The sequence below is a fragment of the Chiloscyllium plagiosum genome, chromosome 12 (assembly GCF_004010195.1).
Source record: "Chiloscyllium plagiosum isolate BGI_BamShark_2017 chromosome 12, ASM401019v2, whole genome shotgun sequence".
Classification (NCBI taxonomy): Eukaryota; Metazoa; Chordata; class Chondrichthyes; order Orectolobiformes; family Hemiscylliidae; genus Chiloscyllium; species Chiloscyllium plagiosum.
The window spans coordinates 76,799,786-76,818,941 of record NC_057721.1 but is presented as its reverse complement, the minus strand read 5'-3'; the positions used below and the strand labels follow the sequence as shown (position 1 = coordinate 76,818,941).

The 19,156-nt window shown below is 41.8% G+C and overlaps 1 protein-coding gene across 3 annotated transcripts in view; it reads right to left on the bottom strand.

Moving 5' to 3' along the window:
• LOC122555418 (neural cell adhesion molecule 2-like) overlaps nt 1–19,156 on the bottom strand; it is a 1,561,904-nt gene that overhangs the window by 140,854 nt on the left and 1,401,894 nt on the right. For all 3 annotated transcript variants that reach the window (XM_043701408.1, XM_043701406.1, XM_043701407.1), the window contains one exon: nt 5,463–5,584. In XM_043701408.1, the coding sequence (XP_043557343.1) occupies nt 5,463–5,584 (122 nt within the window). The remainder of the gene's footprint in view (nt 1–5,462; nt 5,585–19,156) is intronic.

Here is a 19,156-nt window from a genome sequence, read left to right as displayed (position 1 = left end):
TGAGGAATAGGAAATCGAAATTTCAGGTAAAAGCCCTTCATCAGGAATGAAGGCAGGGAGCCTCCAGGGTGGAGAGATAAATGGGAAGGGGGTGGGGAGAAGGTAGCAAAGAGTACCTGGGGGTTGCAGTGAGAGAAAGAGACTCACTGAGATTCTTGAGAGAAAGGAAGAGAACTTCTTCAAGGCAGGTATCCTTGCAAAAGGATTCGCAGTAAGGTTAAAATCAACTAGGGAAAAGTGAGGATTGCAGATGCTGGAAATCAGAGTCTAGACTAGAGTGGTGCTGGAAAAGCATAGCAGGTCAGACAGCATCCGAGGAGTAGGAAGGAGTCCATTCAGGCCATACCGTCCCTTTGAAGAGTTTCCAACTAGACCAACCCCTCCTCCTTGACCCCATTACCCTGCATTCCCCAGTGCTAATCCACCTAACCTTTACGTCTTTGGATAGTGGGAGGAAACCCATGCAGATACTGGGAGAATGTCCAAACTCCACACAGACAGTCGCACGAGGCTGGAATTTAACCCGATCATAGATCAGCTTTGCCAAATGCTTAATATCCTCTTTTTAAAAAATTCTTATAAGGGATATAGGCATCGCTGGTTAGGCCAGCATTTATTGCCCACCTGTAATTGCTTTTGAGAAGGTGGTGGAGAGCTGTCTTTTCAAAGATACACTCAGAGTGCTGTTTCCATCTATTTTATTTTTTGATGTTATTTGAACTACCTCGCTATGTTAAAAGTTCTACATAAATATAGGTTGCTGTTGTTACATAATTTTATCTGAAAGATAGAGATTTTAACAAAGGTAATGGAGCATTCGCAACTAAGGGACACCAGGGAAAATAGAAACGAAATGAGAGCAATTGGCAATATACCTGGAGGTAGGAGACACTCTCAACCAATTCGATAAATTAATAGTGCAGATAGAAACTCATGGATTTGAACTGAGCTATAACAGAAACATGGCTGCTGAGTGACCAAGTCTGAGCATTTTGCATTATATTCTTGAATTTTAGAAGAGATAGGAATAATTGGAAAAGAAGGAGGGGTTGCCTGAAGATAAAGTTCTGGACAAAGTCAGGAGGAGAAAAGGATATTACAGAGGATCCCCACGTTACAAACACCCAACTTATGAATGCTCATACTTAACATACAAAATCTTATACTGGGATGTAATTTTTTAAAGAGTGACATGCAAGCATTTGCTGTTTTTATTAACAGTTCCTTCATATTGTTCAGCATTGTTCTGACCTGCGTACAAATGGACTTGCATATGGCCTCCAAAACAGAACCTGTTCGTGTCACAGGGATTGCCTGTAGTCTAAAAGTCGAGATGTAGAATTATTTTGGCTGGGGATATGAAACAACAAAGAGCCCTCTGACAGGAATTGAGCAAGGTATATATACGTATCAGACAAGGACAATCGTGATGGTTGGTCACTAATATAGACTGAGCAAGCCCAAATGTATAATAGCAGCATGGACGCCAGGTTCATGAAGTATGTTTTCTTTATTTATTCACAAGATGAGGGTGTCACAGGCTAGGTAACACTTACTGCTCATCCTTAATTGCCCAGAGGGCATTGCTGGAGGTCTGAAGTCACTTGTAGGCCACACCAGGTAATGATAGCAGTTTCCTTTCCTAAAAGGACACTAGTGAACCAGATGGGTTTTTCCTGACAATCGGCAATTAATTCATTGTCATCAATAGAGTCTTAATTCAGAATTTTGAAAAATTGATTTCAAATTCCATCACCTGTCATGACATAATTCGAACCTAGGTCCCCAGAATATGATGTGGGTCTCTGGATAAACAGGCACACAGACTCTTGTGTCATGTCACCTTTGTGTGGAAAGCCCTGTGACAACACTCTCTTGTCAATGAACTAAAATACCCTCAAAAACACAATGCCAACCAATTTTAGGCATCATCTGAAAAATGCTTCTTATATCCTACATATTTGCAATTGGACATGTTTCATTTCTCTTTACCAAAGTTATCCACTGTTGGTATTCTGGCATCACTTCAGCCAGTTGGCCTTATTGAAGTTAGGATAACACCATGTGTACTGGCACACACAGCAAATGCAACCTAATGAGGAACTGTGTAATAGATCGTACAGCTTACAGTGTCACCTGGTCCTCCTGAAACCAAGAATCAAGGAGCGGCACTCCACAAATACATTTCATGGTGCACTTATTCTCATAGCCCAATAACATGGGGAGGGTTTTCAGTTAGCAGTGGGATCAGAATTGGGTCAATTCTGGGATGAACAATGTTGAGAATTGGTTTTAGGACCCACTGTTGTAGGCTAATTTGGTGATTGGAACCTGGTGGATTTCGTTCACTATGAGATCCTTGATTGGATTTGTTAACTCGGGCCAGTCAGAGAGTCCTTACTGACCAATATTGACAGGGCATTTAGAATCTCCACAGTTCAGGGGACTAACTCCAAGCTGGCTGGCCACAGCCAGTGTACTCTGCACAAGCTATGAACCTGCACTCCAAGGTCTCTTTGCTCAGCAACACTCCCTGAAACCTTACCATTAAGTTTATAAGTTCTCTGAAGATTTGTTTTCCCACAATGCAGAAATTGCATTTATCTGAATTAAACTCCACCTGCCACTCCTCAGCCCTTTGGTCCATCTGATCAAGATCCCGTTGTAATCTGAGGTAACCTTCTTCGCTGTCCACTACATCTCCAATTTTGGTGTCATCTGCGAACTTACTAACTATGCCTCCTATGTTTATATCCAAATCATTTGTATCAATGATGAAAAGTAGAGGACCCAGCACCGATCCTTGTGGCACTCCACTGGTCACAGGCCTCCAGTCTGAAAAACAACCCTCCACCACGATCCTCTGTCTTCTACCTTCGAGCCAGTTCTGTATCCAAATGGTTAGTTCTCCCTGTATTCCATGAGATTTAACCTTGCTAACCAGTCTCCCATGGGAAACCTTCTCAAATGCCTTCCTGAAGAGTTGAAAAGTGTGATGCTGAAAAAACATAGCAGGCCAGGCAGCATCCGAGAAGCAGGAGAATCGACATTTCGGGCAGAAGCCTTTCTTCAGGAATGAAGAAGGAGGCCATCTGGGTTGTTCGGTATTGGAATTGGTCCTCCTTGGAGCAGATGCGGTGGAGGCGAAGAAATTGGGAATATGGGATGGCGTTTTTACAGGGGACAGGGTGGAAGGAGGTGTAATCTAGGTAGCTGTGGGAGTCGGTCGGTTTGTAGTAAATGTCTGTGTTGAGTCGGTCGCCCGAGATAGAAATGGAGAGGTCTAAGAAGGGGAGGGAGGAGTCTGAGATGGTCCAGGTAAATTTGAGGTCGGGGTGGAAGGTGTTAGTAAAGTGGATGAACTGTTCAACCTCCTCGTGGGAGCACGAGGTAGCGCCAATACAATCATCGATCTAGCGGAGGAAAAGGTGGGGGTGGTGCCAGTGTAGCTGCCAAAGATGGACTGTTCCACATATCTGACGAAGAGGCAGGCATAGCTGGGGCCCATGCGGGTGCCCATGGCTACTCCTTTGGTTTGGAGGAAGTGGGAGGATTGGAAGGAGAAGTTGTTAAGAGCAAGGACCAGTTCAGTCAGTCGAAGGAGGGTGTCAGTGGAAGGGCTCTGCCCTTATCAATCCTCTTTGGTACTTTTTCAAAACACTCAATCAAGTTAATGAGACATGATTTCCCACGCACAAAGCCAGGTTGACGATCCCTAATCAGTCCTTGCCTTTCCAAACGTGAAAAAGGTGTTTGGTATGCTTTCCTTTCTTGGTCAGAGCATTTAGTACAGGAGTTGGGAGGCCATGTTGTGGCTGTACAGGACATTGATTAGGCCACTGCTGGAATATTGTATGCAATTCTGGTCTCCTTCCTATTGGAAAGATGTTGTGAAACTTGAAAGGGTTCAGAAAAGATTTACAAGGATGTTGCCTGGGTTGGAGGATTTGAGCTTTAGGGAGAGTCTGAATAGTCTGGGGCTGTTTTCCATGGAACGTCGGATGCTGAGGGGTGACTTCATAGAGGTTTATAAAATCACGAGGGGCATGGACAGGGTAAATAGGCAAAGGCTTTTCCCTGGCTGGGGATGTCCAGAACTAGAGGGCATAGGTTTCAGGTGAGAGGGAAAAGATATAAAAGGGACTACTTTTTCATGCAGAGGGTGGGGCGTGTATGGAATGAGCTGCTGGAGGAAGTGGTGGAGGCTGTTACATTAAAAGGCATCTGGTTGGGTATTAGAATAGGAAGGGTTTAGAGGGATATGGGCCAAGTGCTGGCAAATGGAGCTAGATTAGTTTGGGATATCTGGTCAGCATGGATGGGTTGGACCAAAGGGTCTGTTTCCGTGCTGCACACCTTTATGACTCTATGACTCTAAGAAAATAAAGGGTGAATAAAAACCAAACAAACTATGGATGCTGTATATATCAGAAACAAAAATAGAAATTCTCAGCAGGTCTGGCATCTGAAAAGAAACCAGAGGGAAAAGGTTTAAAAGGGACAATAGAGGGCAACTTTTTCACAAAGGGATGGTGTGTGTGTGGAATGAGTTGCCAAAGGAAGTGGTGGAGGGTGGTACAATTACAACATTTAAAAGATGGGGGCAGATATAGGGATAGAAAAAGTTTAGAGGGAAATGGAGCTAAACGGAGACAAACAGTTCAGTTTAGGACACCTAGGAGAAAGTGAGGACTGCAGCTGCTGGAGACCAGAGTTGAAAAGTGTGGTGCTGGAAAAACACAGCAGGCCAGGCAGCATCCAAGGAGCAGGAGAATCGACGTTTCGGGCATAAGCCCTTCTTCAGGAATGAGGCTGGTACCAGCCTCATTTCTGAAGAAGGGCTTATGCCCTAAACATCGATTCTCCTGCTCCTCGGATGCTGCCTGGCCTGCTGTGCTTTTCCAGCACCACACTTTTCAACAACAGTTTAGGACACCTGTCTGGTATAGTCTGCTTCCATGCTGTGTGACTTTAAAATGTTATAATTCTATTTCCTCTGTCTCTGAATGAATAGTCTCTCAATAATTTAACCAGGCCATTGTAATCCCACTTCAAAATGGAATGTAACTTTGCAGCTCTTTTGGTTAACCTCAGTCACCATTTAAATAATAGCAATGTGCTGTTGATACTGAAAATCTGAGACAAACACAAAAACTGTTAAAGAATCTCAGTCGGTCAACAACACCTATGGAGAGAGAAACAGGGTTAACATTTTGAGTCTGATGGGACTCTTCTTTAGAACTTCTGAGAATTTCAGTATCTCTCCAGCGTTTTCTGTTTTTGCACCATTTCTTATGTTGCCCTGAAAGTTATCAGTTTGCTGTTTTAACACATGCACTCACCCACAAAATAACTCAGTTCCTATGTAGAGGACTCAGGAATGTTGAATAATGTTAAGGTACTGACTGATCTCACAGTTCCACTTCCCTTATTTCTAAGCAATAGCCGATCAATATACTCACAGTTCTGTATTTGAGCACATATCTTAGGATGGGTGATCCTCCATCATCCTGTTTGGTCACAACCAGTTTATAGTTCTTGCCATTACCACTGTGTCCTTGTACTGTAGGGGGACTGGGCTCTTCTGCAAATTGACAAAAAACCAAAAAAAAAATTCAATTAAAGGACTGCAGCACCTTTGAAAGCTCTCTGTAAATTCATATGACACTCATATTGCGACTGAATCATGCCCTCACGAGTTATCTCTAAAATAATGGTGTTCAGGGACCATGCTTTCATCAATAATCAATTCATTTTGACTATCCAATGTTTTAGGAATAGCTGCCAATTCCCTGGGCACGTTCAGCTTCTTTTCTGAATTTCCTGATGGAAGGAGTTCTTTGATATCAAAAGATTATAGAAGTTAGCTGGGAGTATCTGGGAAAAATTTGGTGACTTGTAACAAGGCCCTATTGTCAGGTAGCCGTCAATGTCCTCCAAACCCACACATATCCGGACAAAATGGGTTTGCACTGATGGAGCACTTCACATATTAACCTCATATAATGCAGTGACTTTGTGTTTGAACTGTTTCTTGCTTACACCTCCAGCACAGCCAGTCACCAAATGACAAAATACAGCTATCCCAGCTCTCAATCCTTGCGTAATGAGTTCTGATTTTTAGCATAAGATCAAGATATTTGGGAGGACAGTGAGTTTAAACCTTCACAGCATTACTCTGACTGAGCATTACTCTGACTGAGCATTGCTCTGACTATTTGTGGTCAATAAAACCTAATGTCTTCACATTGAATTCTTTATGTAGAATTGTAATTGGACAAACGAGTTCTCATTCAAGGTGTACTATACAGAATTCAAATTAATCAAAGCCCCATTAGGCAGATTCAATTCAGCCAAAGCTTTCTTTATTCAGATGTAAACTACAGCAGATACTGGAAATTGGAAATGTAAACCAAAAAATATTGGAATTGCTCAGACCAGGCAGTAAATGTTTTTCATCAACTTTCTCAGAAGGGTTTTGATGAAGACTTAAATCTAGGTTCCCTCTAGCTCAGAGGTAGGGACGCTACCACTGTGCCCCAAGTGTCCCAAGGCAGCTTCTATAAAATGGGGTTAACAGTTCAGGTGGGTGAGCTTTCCCTGTTTGCTCTCATCCTACAGACCATTCACTGCTGCTACACAGATTCCAATAGATTTTACATTTCACTCACCATGTTCAGAGAAAACCTATTAGGCCATAGTATAGAGGAGCAGGGTTAGGTCATTTGGTTCATCAAGTGAGCTCCACTATTTGATCATGGCTGATATGTTTCTCAGTCAAGATTAGAGTGGTGCTGGAAAAGCACAGCAGGTCAGGCAGCATCTGAGAAGCAGGAAAATTGACGATTCAGCCAGGAGCCCTTCATCAGGAATGCTCTTCCTCCTTTTTCTGCTCCTCAGATTCTGCCTGACCTGCTGTGCTTTTCCAGCATCACTCTAATCTTGACTCTGATCTCCAGCATCTACAGTCCTTACTTTCACCTGATATGTTTCTCAGCCCCATTCTCCTTCCTTCTCTCCATATCCTTTCATCCCCTTACCAATCAAGAAGCTATCACTGTCTTAAATACACTCAATGACTTGGCCTCCACAGCCTTCTGCAGCAATGAAGTTCCACAGAGTAACCACCCTCTGGCTGAAAAAAATTATTCAATCTCAGTTCTAAATGGGCGTCCCTTCACATTGAGGCTGTGCTCTCACATCCTGGCTCTAATCCTCTTTGTGATGACTTATACTCATTTTACTGTATTTTCACAAATACAAATAACAATTTTTTTATTTCTATCTACCTATCTACTGTCTGTCTGTCTGTCTATCTATCTATCTACCTATCGTAAACATCTCTATGCTCATTCTGTAAGTTTCAACCAGACTCCCCCTCATCCTTCTCCATTGAGTGCAGACCCAAAGTTCTCCTTGACAAACCAATTCAATCACAAAGTAGAACAGCCTGGAGTTTGTGCTCAGCAGCCATGAATATCATAACAATATTCATAACAAGAAAAGACATGAATAAAAATATTGACATAGGCCAAATTAACAGTGATACTTTGACATGGGGCAAAGGCAGATGTTGAAATATTCTGAGAAAATTCAAAATAATGATTATTAACACAATTTGATTTACAAATCTACCTGTCAACATATCAGAGACATTTGATGGCTGTGACCACTGAATCAGAGTTATTCACCTCTTCATTTTAGCTTACAGAGGTTGGGAGAGTCTCATTAGGTTAACAATAAAATGTGCTATTTACAGAAGAACTTCGAGGTCTCTCCATAGAAAGTCTCGATGGATGATATCATCCCAGGTCCTGAATTAATTGGCTGTGGCGAAAGGTTTGGGAAGATTGGGAGTGATCTTGAGGAAGATCTCAACATCAAGATGACAAAGTCACATGTTCCAATCAGGTCCCAGACACAGAAAAAAGATTTCCTCTAATGAGTAACAAGATGCTTATTAACAGGCATTATTGCTCATGATCAGTATCCGTCATGACCTAATCTTGCATCATTAATATGTAGCATCCCATTCTACCACCTGCTGGAGAGATACCAGATATACAGCATTGTCAATGTGAATATTTGAGTAGGAACCTTGCAACCCAGCTTCTGGTGGTTCCTCTGGACCTCCACTCATTCACTCAAGACCTCCACACACTCACTCACTCAGGACCTCTCACCCCTTTCCCCTAAGCACAAACAGTTGTCCATATGGGACTCCCACCATCAATATGTCAGTGTGCGCACCACAGCCCTTTGAAGATGACATGGCCCCAGGAATCCCAGGACACCCCTGCCATGGTGTGCCCCTCTGCTAATGGCAGTGGGAGAATCAGGCTAACCTGGGGCAAGCAGAGTGCACATGGATGTAGTGCAAGTTAATGATGCTGAGTTCGGGACAATATCATGACAAAACTTGCTAGACCCGTATAGAGAAAATTTCCATGGAACTTGATAAAAATGGCACATAGTCGATTCCTGGTAAGAGTCAGCCCTTTATCTCTCTGTGAAACTGTGCATGTGACTGTGTAGAGGAAACTTATCACACTCTTTCAGATATTCATCCCGTCAGACTGTGGAACAACACCTTTCCATCCCAAGCCTTTATTCTAATCATTACACTGTGATGATCTATTGTTTAACTTGAGTATTTACATACTATCTCAGCGCTCACCAACCTTCTGACTGCGGTCAGTTCCTTTCCTGTTTCTTTTTGCCTCAGGGCGATAATAGCTTCCCCTGTAGAATTTAGCTCTTGAGTTGGCAGGTTTACCTAAAAGATTGCCTGTTCCTCTTGGATTTCAAGTTGAATGTCCAGTTCATCCCAAAACGTAACTGGCAAATCTATCTATGCTCTTACATGAGAATGTAAGAACTAGGAGAAGGAGTAGGCCATCTGGCCCATTGAGCCTGCTTTGCCATTCTATAAGTGTTGTGTGATTTTAAACATTCTATAAGGTTGCAGCTGATCTTTTTATGGACTCAGCTCCGCTTACCTGTCTGCAGAACCAGAAGCATGATTCCTTTACTTCATGGAGCACTCAGCAGGTTGAATTGATTTGATTTAAACTTTTTTCTCATGTGTACTCAAATTGTTGCTCTGGACAAGCATGCCTTTGATCATTTATCCATTGCTTTTGACCTTCCAATAGATTAGATTACTTACAGTGTGGAAACAGGCCCTTCGGCCCAACAAGACCACACCGCCCCGCCGAAGCGCAACCCACCCATACCCCTACATTTACCCTTTACCTAACACTACGGGCAATTTAGCATGGCCAATTCACCTGACCTGCACATCTTTGGACTGTGGGAGGAAACCGGAGCACCCAGAGGAAACCCACGCAGACACGGGGAGAATGTGCAAACTCCACACAGTCAGTCGCCTGAGGCGGGAATTGAACCCGGGTGTCTGGCGCTGTGAGGCAGCAGTGCTAACCACTGTGCCACCGTGCCGCCCACGAATAGCTTCAGCAAATTCCTGAAGTACCTTTTATGATATTTCTGGCTCGTTGCTTTCTGCAAGACGACACATTGTCTGAGCTCTCTGGTCGCAGTTTGGTTGTAGCTGTGGTAATAATTGCTCAGTAGAATGAGAACTTGACTTTTTAGCTTTCATCCAATCAATAATTCAGAAGGAGCTTTTCTACTCTGTAATGGTTTGGATGGAGGGTTCAATAGTTCTGTTTGAAAATCCTCAGCCTTTTCATACATGACTTGATCGTTCTGACTGTATGTTTATCTTTACATTGGACCAAGGATATCCTGGAATCCAGAACTTTCTGCCAAGGACATTACGTATTCAAATGTCATCCATGGACAAAACCAGCTACATCTGGAATTCCACAAGTTGCAAAACTCACTTCAAGTATTCTTTACTACAGATTCTGTGGTTGAAGTATATAAATTGAACCTTCAATCCACCTTGAATAGCAATCAATAACAATCAAATATGGCTTGTCTTTCTCCTGATCTAATTGGGAATATAATCAACATCAGTTGTTCTCCCTGTTTCTGGTCAGAGTATTGCACATACTCACCATCTGGAAATCAGTTCTGTCATATCCTTTGAAATTATGGGCCACTTCACTGATGACTATGCTCTTGCTTTACATTTGGTGATGCTCAAGTGACCTTTATGAAGCTTTTCTAAGCTCTCTTCTTTGTGTGAATGTAGGAAACTAACCACTCATCATAGATTAACATATTTGTCAACAATACTGTTTTTATGGTGAAAGGAAATTCCCCTAGGCCATTTTTTTTGTCCAACTCATTATACAATTCTGGATGTAGGTTTGCTCGCTGAGCTGGAAGGTTCATTTCCTACTAGGTAACATCTTCAGTGGGCCTTCGGGCGAAGCACTGCTGATATTTCCTTCTTTCTATTTATATGTTTGGGTTTCTTTGGGTGGTGATATCATTTCCTGTGGTGATGTCATTTCCTGTGGTGATGTCATTTTGTGTTATTTTTCTCAGTGGGTGATAGATGGGGTCTAACTCGATGTGTTTGCTGATAGAGTGCCGGTTGGATCCAAAAATAACAGGAAATGACATCACCACAGGAAATCACATCACCAATCCAACGAAACCCAAACATATAAATAGAAAGCAGGAATTATCAACAGTACTTCACCCAGAGGCCCACTGAAGATGTTACCTAGTAGGGTGATAGAACATCTGGAAATGAACCTTCCAGCTCAGTGAGCAAACGTACATCCAGAACCTCAACTTGAACTGTAAATTTTCTCAAAACTCATTATACATTATTGACAAATTTTGATGTATTTTTAGTCTTGCATCTGCTCTTGGAAAATTCCTTTGAGTCGAGTCCAATTTGCTGACTATTGTGTCTGGCAGTGCTGGAAACCAATTCATGGAAAATTTTAAGTTTAACAAAGAAATAGATACAATTCTAGAGGCCAAAGTAGAGGGTGTGGAAGAGAGCAGGAGTATGGCATTATGATGGGGAGTCGATGGCTTAGTGCCATTATCACTGGACTATTAATCCAGAGATCTAGATAATGCTCTGAGGACTCAGGTTCACCATGGCAGATGGTGGAATTTGATATCTGGAATTTGATATCAGGAATTTCGAATCTGTTATGAATCCATTGTCAATTGTCAGAAAAAAAAACATTTGGTTCACTAATGTCCTTTAGGGAAGAAAGCTGCCATCCTTATCTGGTGTGGCCTACACGTGATTACAGACCCACAGCAAAGTGATTGATTCTTAACTTCCCTCTGGGGCAATAAATGCTGCCTAATGAGTAACATCCTCATCCCGTGAATGAAAAAAGAAAAAAATAGAGAATCAGTCATGAACATGTTTAAATAGAGGAACTGCCTCAATGAGCTGAATAGCTTACTCCTACTTTTTTAAAGTCTCTATTTTTCCAACTATGACTTGATTTCATCAATAAAATTATCCACTCAGTGTGAAAGTCTGTCAATAGTTGGCGAGAGGCTGCGTTTGCTGTTTGCGGATTGACAGAGGTACAAATACTGCATTCCTTTGGATACTTCACATGGCAATCACTAATGGATTCAAATATCATTTTATCCCTTAATTCTTCTTTTTTGTCTCCATCTGCTTCATTGGTTGTGTCAGTCACACACAAGGCACACTGTTGCTGTTTACTTTGTCATTTTGTTAATGGCATTAACGTTTGGAAGGGAATGCTGTATAAAAACAGGGACATCTTACTAAAACTATGTAAGGTTCTAGTCAGACCACAGTGGGGATACCACGAGCAGTATTACACCTCTTATCTAAGGAAAGAAATCCTGGCATTGAAGGCAGTCGGAGAAGGTTGACTAGACTGATCCCAGGTACAGAGGCATCATCTCATGAGGAGCGGTTGAGTAGCATAGGCCTGTATTCATTGGAATTTAAAATAATGAGAGGTGACCTTATTCAAATATACATAAGGGATTTGGTAGACTAAATGTTGGTTGTTTCTCCTTGTGGGAGAGTCTAGGATCAGAAGCCATTATCTCAGAATAAAGGTTTGCCCATTTAAGATAGAGATGAGGAAGAATTTTTCTCTCAGGGATAGTGAATTTGTGGAATTCTTTACCAGAGAAGTGGTCAGTAAGGGAATCAAGGGTTATAGTGAAAGATAGGAAAGACGAGCTGAGATTATTGGATCAGCCACGATCTCATTGGAAAGTGGAGTAGACTCGATGGAACAAATATCGAAGAGTAGGGTGCTGGAAAAGCACAGCTGGTCAGGCAGCGTCTGAGGTGCAGGGGAATCGACATTTCGAGCATAAGCCCTTCATCAGGAATGAGGGAGCGGCCCAAGGGGGCTGAGTGATACACTGAGTTGGAAGGTTGGATCTTGGATAAGGTGGGAGGGGGGAAGGGAAATGAGGAAACTGGTGAAATCCACATTGATCCTGTGTGGATGAAATGGCCTACGTCCACTCCTATACAGAGTTATATTGCACTGAAACAGGCCCGTTGGCCCACCAACAAAAACCAAATTACAATAATCCAATTTACCTGCACTTGGTCCATAGACTAGAATGCCCTGGCATTTTAAGTGCTCATCCAGATGCATGTTGAATGTTGTGAGAGTACCTGCTTCCATCATCCTCTCAGGTAGCACCTTCCATATTTCTACCACCCTATGGGTGAAAAGAAATTTTCTCAGATTCCCTGCTGACAACCTACTCTTCACCTTAAACTGACGCATTCTTGTCTTAGACACGTCTGCCGTGGGGCAGAAATTCTCACAATCTACTCTGACTCTGCATTTCATAATTTTGTAGACCTCAGTCAGATTCACCCCTCAGCTTCCTGTGCTTCTAGGTAAACAAACCTAGCCTATCCAGTCTCTCCTCATAACTGAGACGTTCCATCCCAGACAACATCCTGATGAATCTCCTTTGCATCCTCTCCAGCGCAATCACATCCTTCCAACAGTATGGCAATCAGAACTTCATGCAAGATTTCATCTGTGGCCTAACCAATGTTTTATAAAGTTGTAACAAGACTTCCTTGCTCCTATATTCTATTCCCTGGCATCCTGTACGTCTTCTTCACCACCCTGTCTATCTATGCTGACATACCTTCAGGGATCGATGGGTTTGTACACCTAACTCCCATTGTTCCTCAGTACTCCATAGCTATCTATCACTCATTGTGCATATCCTTCCCTTATTAGACCACCCAAAATGCATCACCTTACACTTATTGGTATTAAATTCCATTACCACCTTATAATGTTATACTTTGATGTGCTGACTTTATGGTGATTAACATTGAGTTTCTGAATAAGATTCAGATCACTTCAAGTAAACTCCTTAGAGTTTAGAAGAATGAGAGGTGATCTCACTGAAACATACAGGATTCTTAAACAGCTTGAGTAAATGCTGAGAGGGTGTTTCCCCTTATGGGAGTGTGTTGAACCAAACAGCATAGTCTTAGAATACAGGACTGCCACTTTAAGGGTGAGACGAAGAGGAATTTCTTCTCTCACAAGGTTGAGTGTCTTTGGAACTCCTTGCCACAGAGAGCTGCGTGGGACAGAATCCTTGTGATAGTTCAAGGGAATGGGTAAGAAAATGGACATGGAGGAATGTTGGATCAACCATGATCCTATTGCAAGGCAGTGCAGTCTTGAGGGGCCAAATGGCCTACTCCTATTCCCATTACTTGTGGGCTTTATGTCCTTGCACAGAAAAGTGAAAATATCTGATAATGTAACACATATAAAAGTTATATTTTTTGGTTTAGCTTAAGTTGGAAAGTATACCTTTGATGTCTAATGTATTGCATCCTGTAACATATAAGTCACTCCAACGTTTAATTTGAAAGATGCCCATTGGCATAATTGTCTCCACGTCAAAATACATGATCACTCTTATGCAAGAAAGGAGAGAGGCAGAAAGCAGGGAGACATAATGCCACGTGATGAGAAGACAATTTCGTTGAAGAAACCAAATCATACGCCTGCTCAACTGTGACAGAATGACGAGCAAGTCAGAATAGACAAAATAAAATCATCAGGAACACGTGTAAGACCAAGAATGTTTCAAAATTAGTCAATATCGACTGGCCAGAGCAATGATCGAGTGGTATTTTCTTGAAAAATTACTTTGAACATAGAAAACATTGATTACTGTTGATGAGATATTAGTATATGATGAAAGATTTGCTATTCCTTCTTCACTCAGTTTGTCTAACGTCTGACAAAGGAAAGTTGCTGGAATCCATTGTTAAGGAATTTATCACAGGACCTTTCAAAAATCTCAATGTGATCAGACAGAGCCACCATGACATTGTGACAGTGTAATTGTGTTTAAGCATTCAATTCTCATCTAATCTGTTCTATTCTTGTCAAAGTTACATACACAGTCAACAGAGAGGAACCAGCAAGTATGCTGTACTTAAATTTCCAAAATAAATTTGTGTTTTCCTGCATCAAAGGCTGCTGCACATGACAAGACCACTTGGTGTAAGAGAGAATTAATTAGTATGAATAATCAATTAGTTAGCAAACAGGAGGAAAAGAGTCAGGATAAATAAGTCTTTTCAGGTTAAAACAACTATAATTACAATGATAGCTGAAGTGATACAGGAGTCAGCGCTGGGGCCTCAACTATTTACAATCTATCACATACACTTTTCATTGTATCTCGGTATACGTGACAACAACCAATCAATCAATCAGTTGAGATGAAGGGACTAAATGTGAGGTAGCTACATTTGAAGATCATGCACACATGCAGTTGGGAAAGTAAGTTGTCAGGAAGAATCAGAGAATTTGCAAAGAGACAGAGACAGATTAAGTGTGAGCAAAACTTTGGTGGATAAGGTGTAACAAGGGTTCTGGGTGTCTTGCTACATAAGACTAGAAGACCAAATGACATAGGAGTAGCATTAGACCATTCAGCTCATCAAGTCTGCTCCACTATTCGATCATGGCCGATATACTTCTCCACCCCATTCTCCTGCCTTCTCTCTGTAACGCTTCATCCCTTTACTTATCAAGAACCTATTTACCTCCATCTTAAATACACTCACTGACTTGACCTCCTGTGGCAATAAGTTCCACAGATTTGCCACGCTCTGGCTGAAGAAATTCCTCCCCCTCTCAGTTCTAAAGGGTCGTCTTCACTCTGAGGCTGTGCCCTTGGGTTCTGGTCTCTCCTGCTTGTGGAAACAGCTTCTCCACATCCACTCTATCCAGGCCTCTCAGTATTCTATAAGTTTCAATCAGATTCCCCTTATCCTTCTAAACTCCATCAAGTACAGACACAGAATCCTCAACCACTCTTCATATGACAAGCCTTTCATCCCTAGGATTATTCTTGCAAACTTCCTCTGGACCCTCCTCCAATGGCAGCACACACTTCCTTAGATACAGGGCTCAAAACTGCTCATACACTCCAAATGCAAAGCCTTATACAGCCTCAGCAGTTCATTCTGCTCTGGGAGTAAAGTCCTATTGAAATGAATGCTAAGATTTGCCTATCTATCTGCCAATTGAACCTGTCTGTTAACCTTAAGAGAATCCTTAACTTGGACTCCTAAGTCACTTGGAGCTTCACATTCTGGAAGCCTTTCCGCATTTAAAAAAAATAATCTATGTCTCTATTCTTTCTACTAAAGTGCAAAAACTCACAATTGCCCCCAATCTGCCTGTTCTTTGCCCACTCTCCTAACCTGTTCAAGTCCTTCTGCAGCCTTCCCTCTTCCTCAGCACTACCTGTCTCACCAAATATCTTTATATCGTCTGAAAAAGTAGCTAAAGTGTCCTCCGTTCATTCATCCTGATGGTTAATGTATAAAATGAATGGTTGTGGTCCCACCACAGGCCCCTAAGGAACTTCACTAGTCACTGGCTGCCATGCTGAAAAAGACCCCTTTTTCCCTAAACTTTGCCTTCTGCCAGTCAGCCATGAATCACATAAATTAGTATACAGACACAACAAGTAATTAGGAAGGCAAATTGAATGTTGTTGCTTATTGTAAGAAGAAGATGAAGGTAAGTTTTTTCTGCGGCTGCACAGTGCAGTCCCCCATCTCTGGAGTACTGTGTACATTTTGCAATCTCCTGATTTGAAAATAAAGTATAATTGCTTTGGAAGTAGTTTGAAGTATATCCATTTGACCCTTTCCTGGTGTGGATGGCTTATCTCATGAAGAAAGGTAGAACAATTGGAGTTTAGAAGAGGCGAGACAATTTTATTGAAACATACAAGATCTTGAGGGGACTGGGGATAAAGTGGATCTATGTGAGGGGAGATTAAAAGTGGTGACAATATTTAGGAACAAGAAGAGTCCTTCTCAAGACAGTTATGAGGAGACTTACTTTCTCTTAGAGATTGTTGGAGTGTACCTTCCCTAGAAGTAGGGGAGGCTGGATCTTTGGATTTATTCAAGGTGACATTGCGTAACGTTTTGATAGACAACTGGCTTAAGAATTGTGGGATGCACTCAGGAGAGATGACTCGAGTCAACAACTAGATCATTTGTGATCTTATTGAATGGAAGAGCATGTTCGATGGACCAAAAGGGCTGCTCCTAAATGTTACATTCCTATGATCATTAATTTCATCAAAGGAGACTTCAATTTTACTTTCTGTTGAAATTGTTTTGTTTTGTTGATAGCTTTTTGTGCAAGAATCTGATTATTATGATTTTCTATATCAGTCATCTGCTTCTATACATCTTCTGGAATTGATCGATTTTCTTGCATTGAAAGCACTCTGACTGAACAGTTGCACACGATTCCCACTTGTGAGGCTTTCTGGCACTACAGGGACATCAAGCAACCTATACTGTCAGCTATATCTTCTTTTTCCTGGATTCCTTTTACTGTCTTGCAGTTCATGCACAAGCAGGTCCTATACATCTTCTATACCAAATATTTTTCTCTCTTCTGGGGACTGATCCATTCTGCTTCACAATCTCTACTTCTCTCATTAACTGAATTGCTTTCTCCAAAGTGGTAATGATTCATCAGCAATGTTCAAAATGAACAGTCTCTTCAATTCTCTGTATTTATGTCTGTTATCTGATCTGCAGAGGTCATTAATGAAATCAGCCGCAGGTTCCTCAGGGTTCTGGACTCTGAATGATATTTGCTTCTACTAGAATTTGTTTTAGTTCTGAGACCAACATAATAATCAAAAGCTTTTAAAACTTTGAAAAATTTAGCTAATTTTTCATTAACTCCTTTTTGAGCTGTGTTTCCAACAGGATAGAGAAGTGTGTTAACTTGTTTTCCATTCATCTTGCTGTCTCATTTGAAGCCATTTTCTTCCTTAAAAGTGATCTTTTCCGTGACGTCTAATTCCATGTCTGATCTGGTCCAGATCTGCGAGAATATGAAAGTTCAGCCTTTTTGTGTTTACTAGGTATTTTCACTCTTTGTTCCAGATTAACTCGCAGGAATTGAGACTTCCAAACTTCTTTTGCAGTAATGGAGTATTCACCCAAACATCTGAGGCTCCCTGTAACTCCTTCTGAATTATCTGGTTTTCCCTTGAATATCATGTGCTGGACCCAGAATGTTTCTATAAAATCTTGAAAACATTTTAAGCTGCTCTGTCTAACTTCTGAATGATTAAATCATCAGTCCTTGCATTCCCAAAGTAGTATTTTTGTTGTTGCCTTTCTGCCTTTGCTTCACAGTTCCTGGAATAAATGACATTGTTCTGGTTTGGAATTGCAGAGATGCTCATTTTAAAATTGCCCACTCTGCCTGATTATTTCTGCACCACTTAGAGTCAGAGTCATAGAGTCCTACAGCAAGGAGACAGGCCCTTTGGTCCAAACTGGTCTATGCCGACCAAAATGTCTGAGCATACTAACACCATTTCCCTGCACTTGAGCCATACCGTTCGAATCCTTTCCTATCCATGTATTTGTCTAAATGCCTTTTAAATGTTGTTATTGTACCTGCCTCAACCACTTCCACTGGCAGCTCATTCCATATGCGTACCCCGCTCTGTGTAAAAAGGTTACCCCTCAGGTTCCCTTTTATTCTTTCCCCTCTGACCTTATACTGATGCCCTCTAGTCTTCGATTCTCCAACCTGGAAAACACTCTATCCATACCTCTCATGATCTTACATACATTTGCTGTATTTTTACAAACTCGTCCAAGTTTTTCTCACCCAATCCTTGATTTTAACTCAGTTTGAATCGGGATTTGGGCCTGTTCACACAGATACTGGGCTGTGATTTGGCCTAGGCACCTCTGCTATGGACTTGCTGTGTTTCTTATGAATCTGCTTTATCCTTCTGGAACTAGAATCATAAGTATTTTCTCTAGGTCTTTACTATGATTTTGCTAAAATATACATTATGCATTAAAAATATTTCTGGACATTCTCAAGTACTAAGACAGGTCTGTACAGTCTTTGCATATTGAAACAATGCTATCACTTTATTAGTTTATTTTGTCCTGGTTTTTTTGGAAGAGAGGTTGGTTGGCTTTTGCCCGAAATGTTGATTTTCCTGCTCCTCAGATGCTGCCTGACCTGCTGTGCTTTTCCAGCACCACTCTAATCTAGACTCTAATCTCCAGCATCCTCACTTTCGCCTGGAAGGCAAAGGTGTTGAGCCAGCTACGGAAGACAATCTGAATAAACAATTTGTGAGGCCGTGGATTTTTTAAACAGTTAGAGCAATGGCGTGATCTCTCATAGACCAGGCTTTCTAGTTTTTTTTTAGTCTCTAGGTTTAGTTTTAAGCAGAAGCTATTGGGGTCTCAATAGATTGAAAGCTTCAGTGAATGTTTCCTGACTGCTACTTTCTCTGAAATTTCTCTTGATATTTTTTCTTCCTGGGGGGAAATTGCGGTCTTTGAAGAAGGAGGCCATCTGGGTTGTTCGGTATTGGAACTGGTCCTCCTGGGAGCAGATGCGGCGGAGACGAAGGAATTGGGAATATGGGATGGCATTTTTACAGGGGGCAGAGTGGGAGCAGGTGTAGTCTAGGTAGCTGTGGGAGTCGGACCAACCCAACCACCCCGTGGCTCAACACTTCAACTCCCCCTCCCACTCCACCAAGGACATGCAGGTCCTTGGACTCCTCCATCGCCAGACCATAGCAACACAACAGCTGGAGGAAGAGCGCCTCATCTTCCGCCTAGGAACCCTCCAACCACAAGGGATGAACACAGATTTCTCCAGTT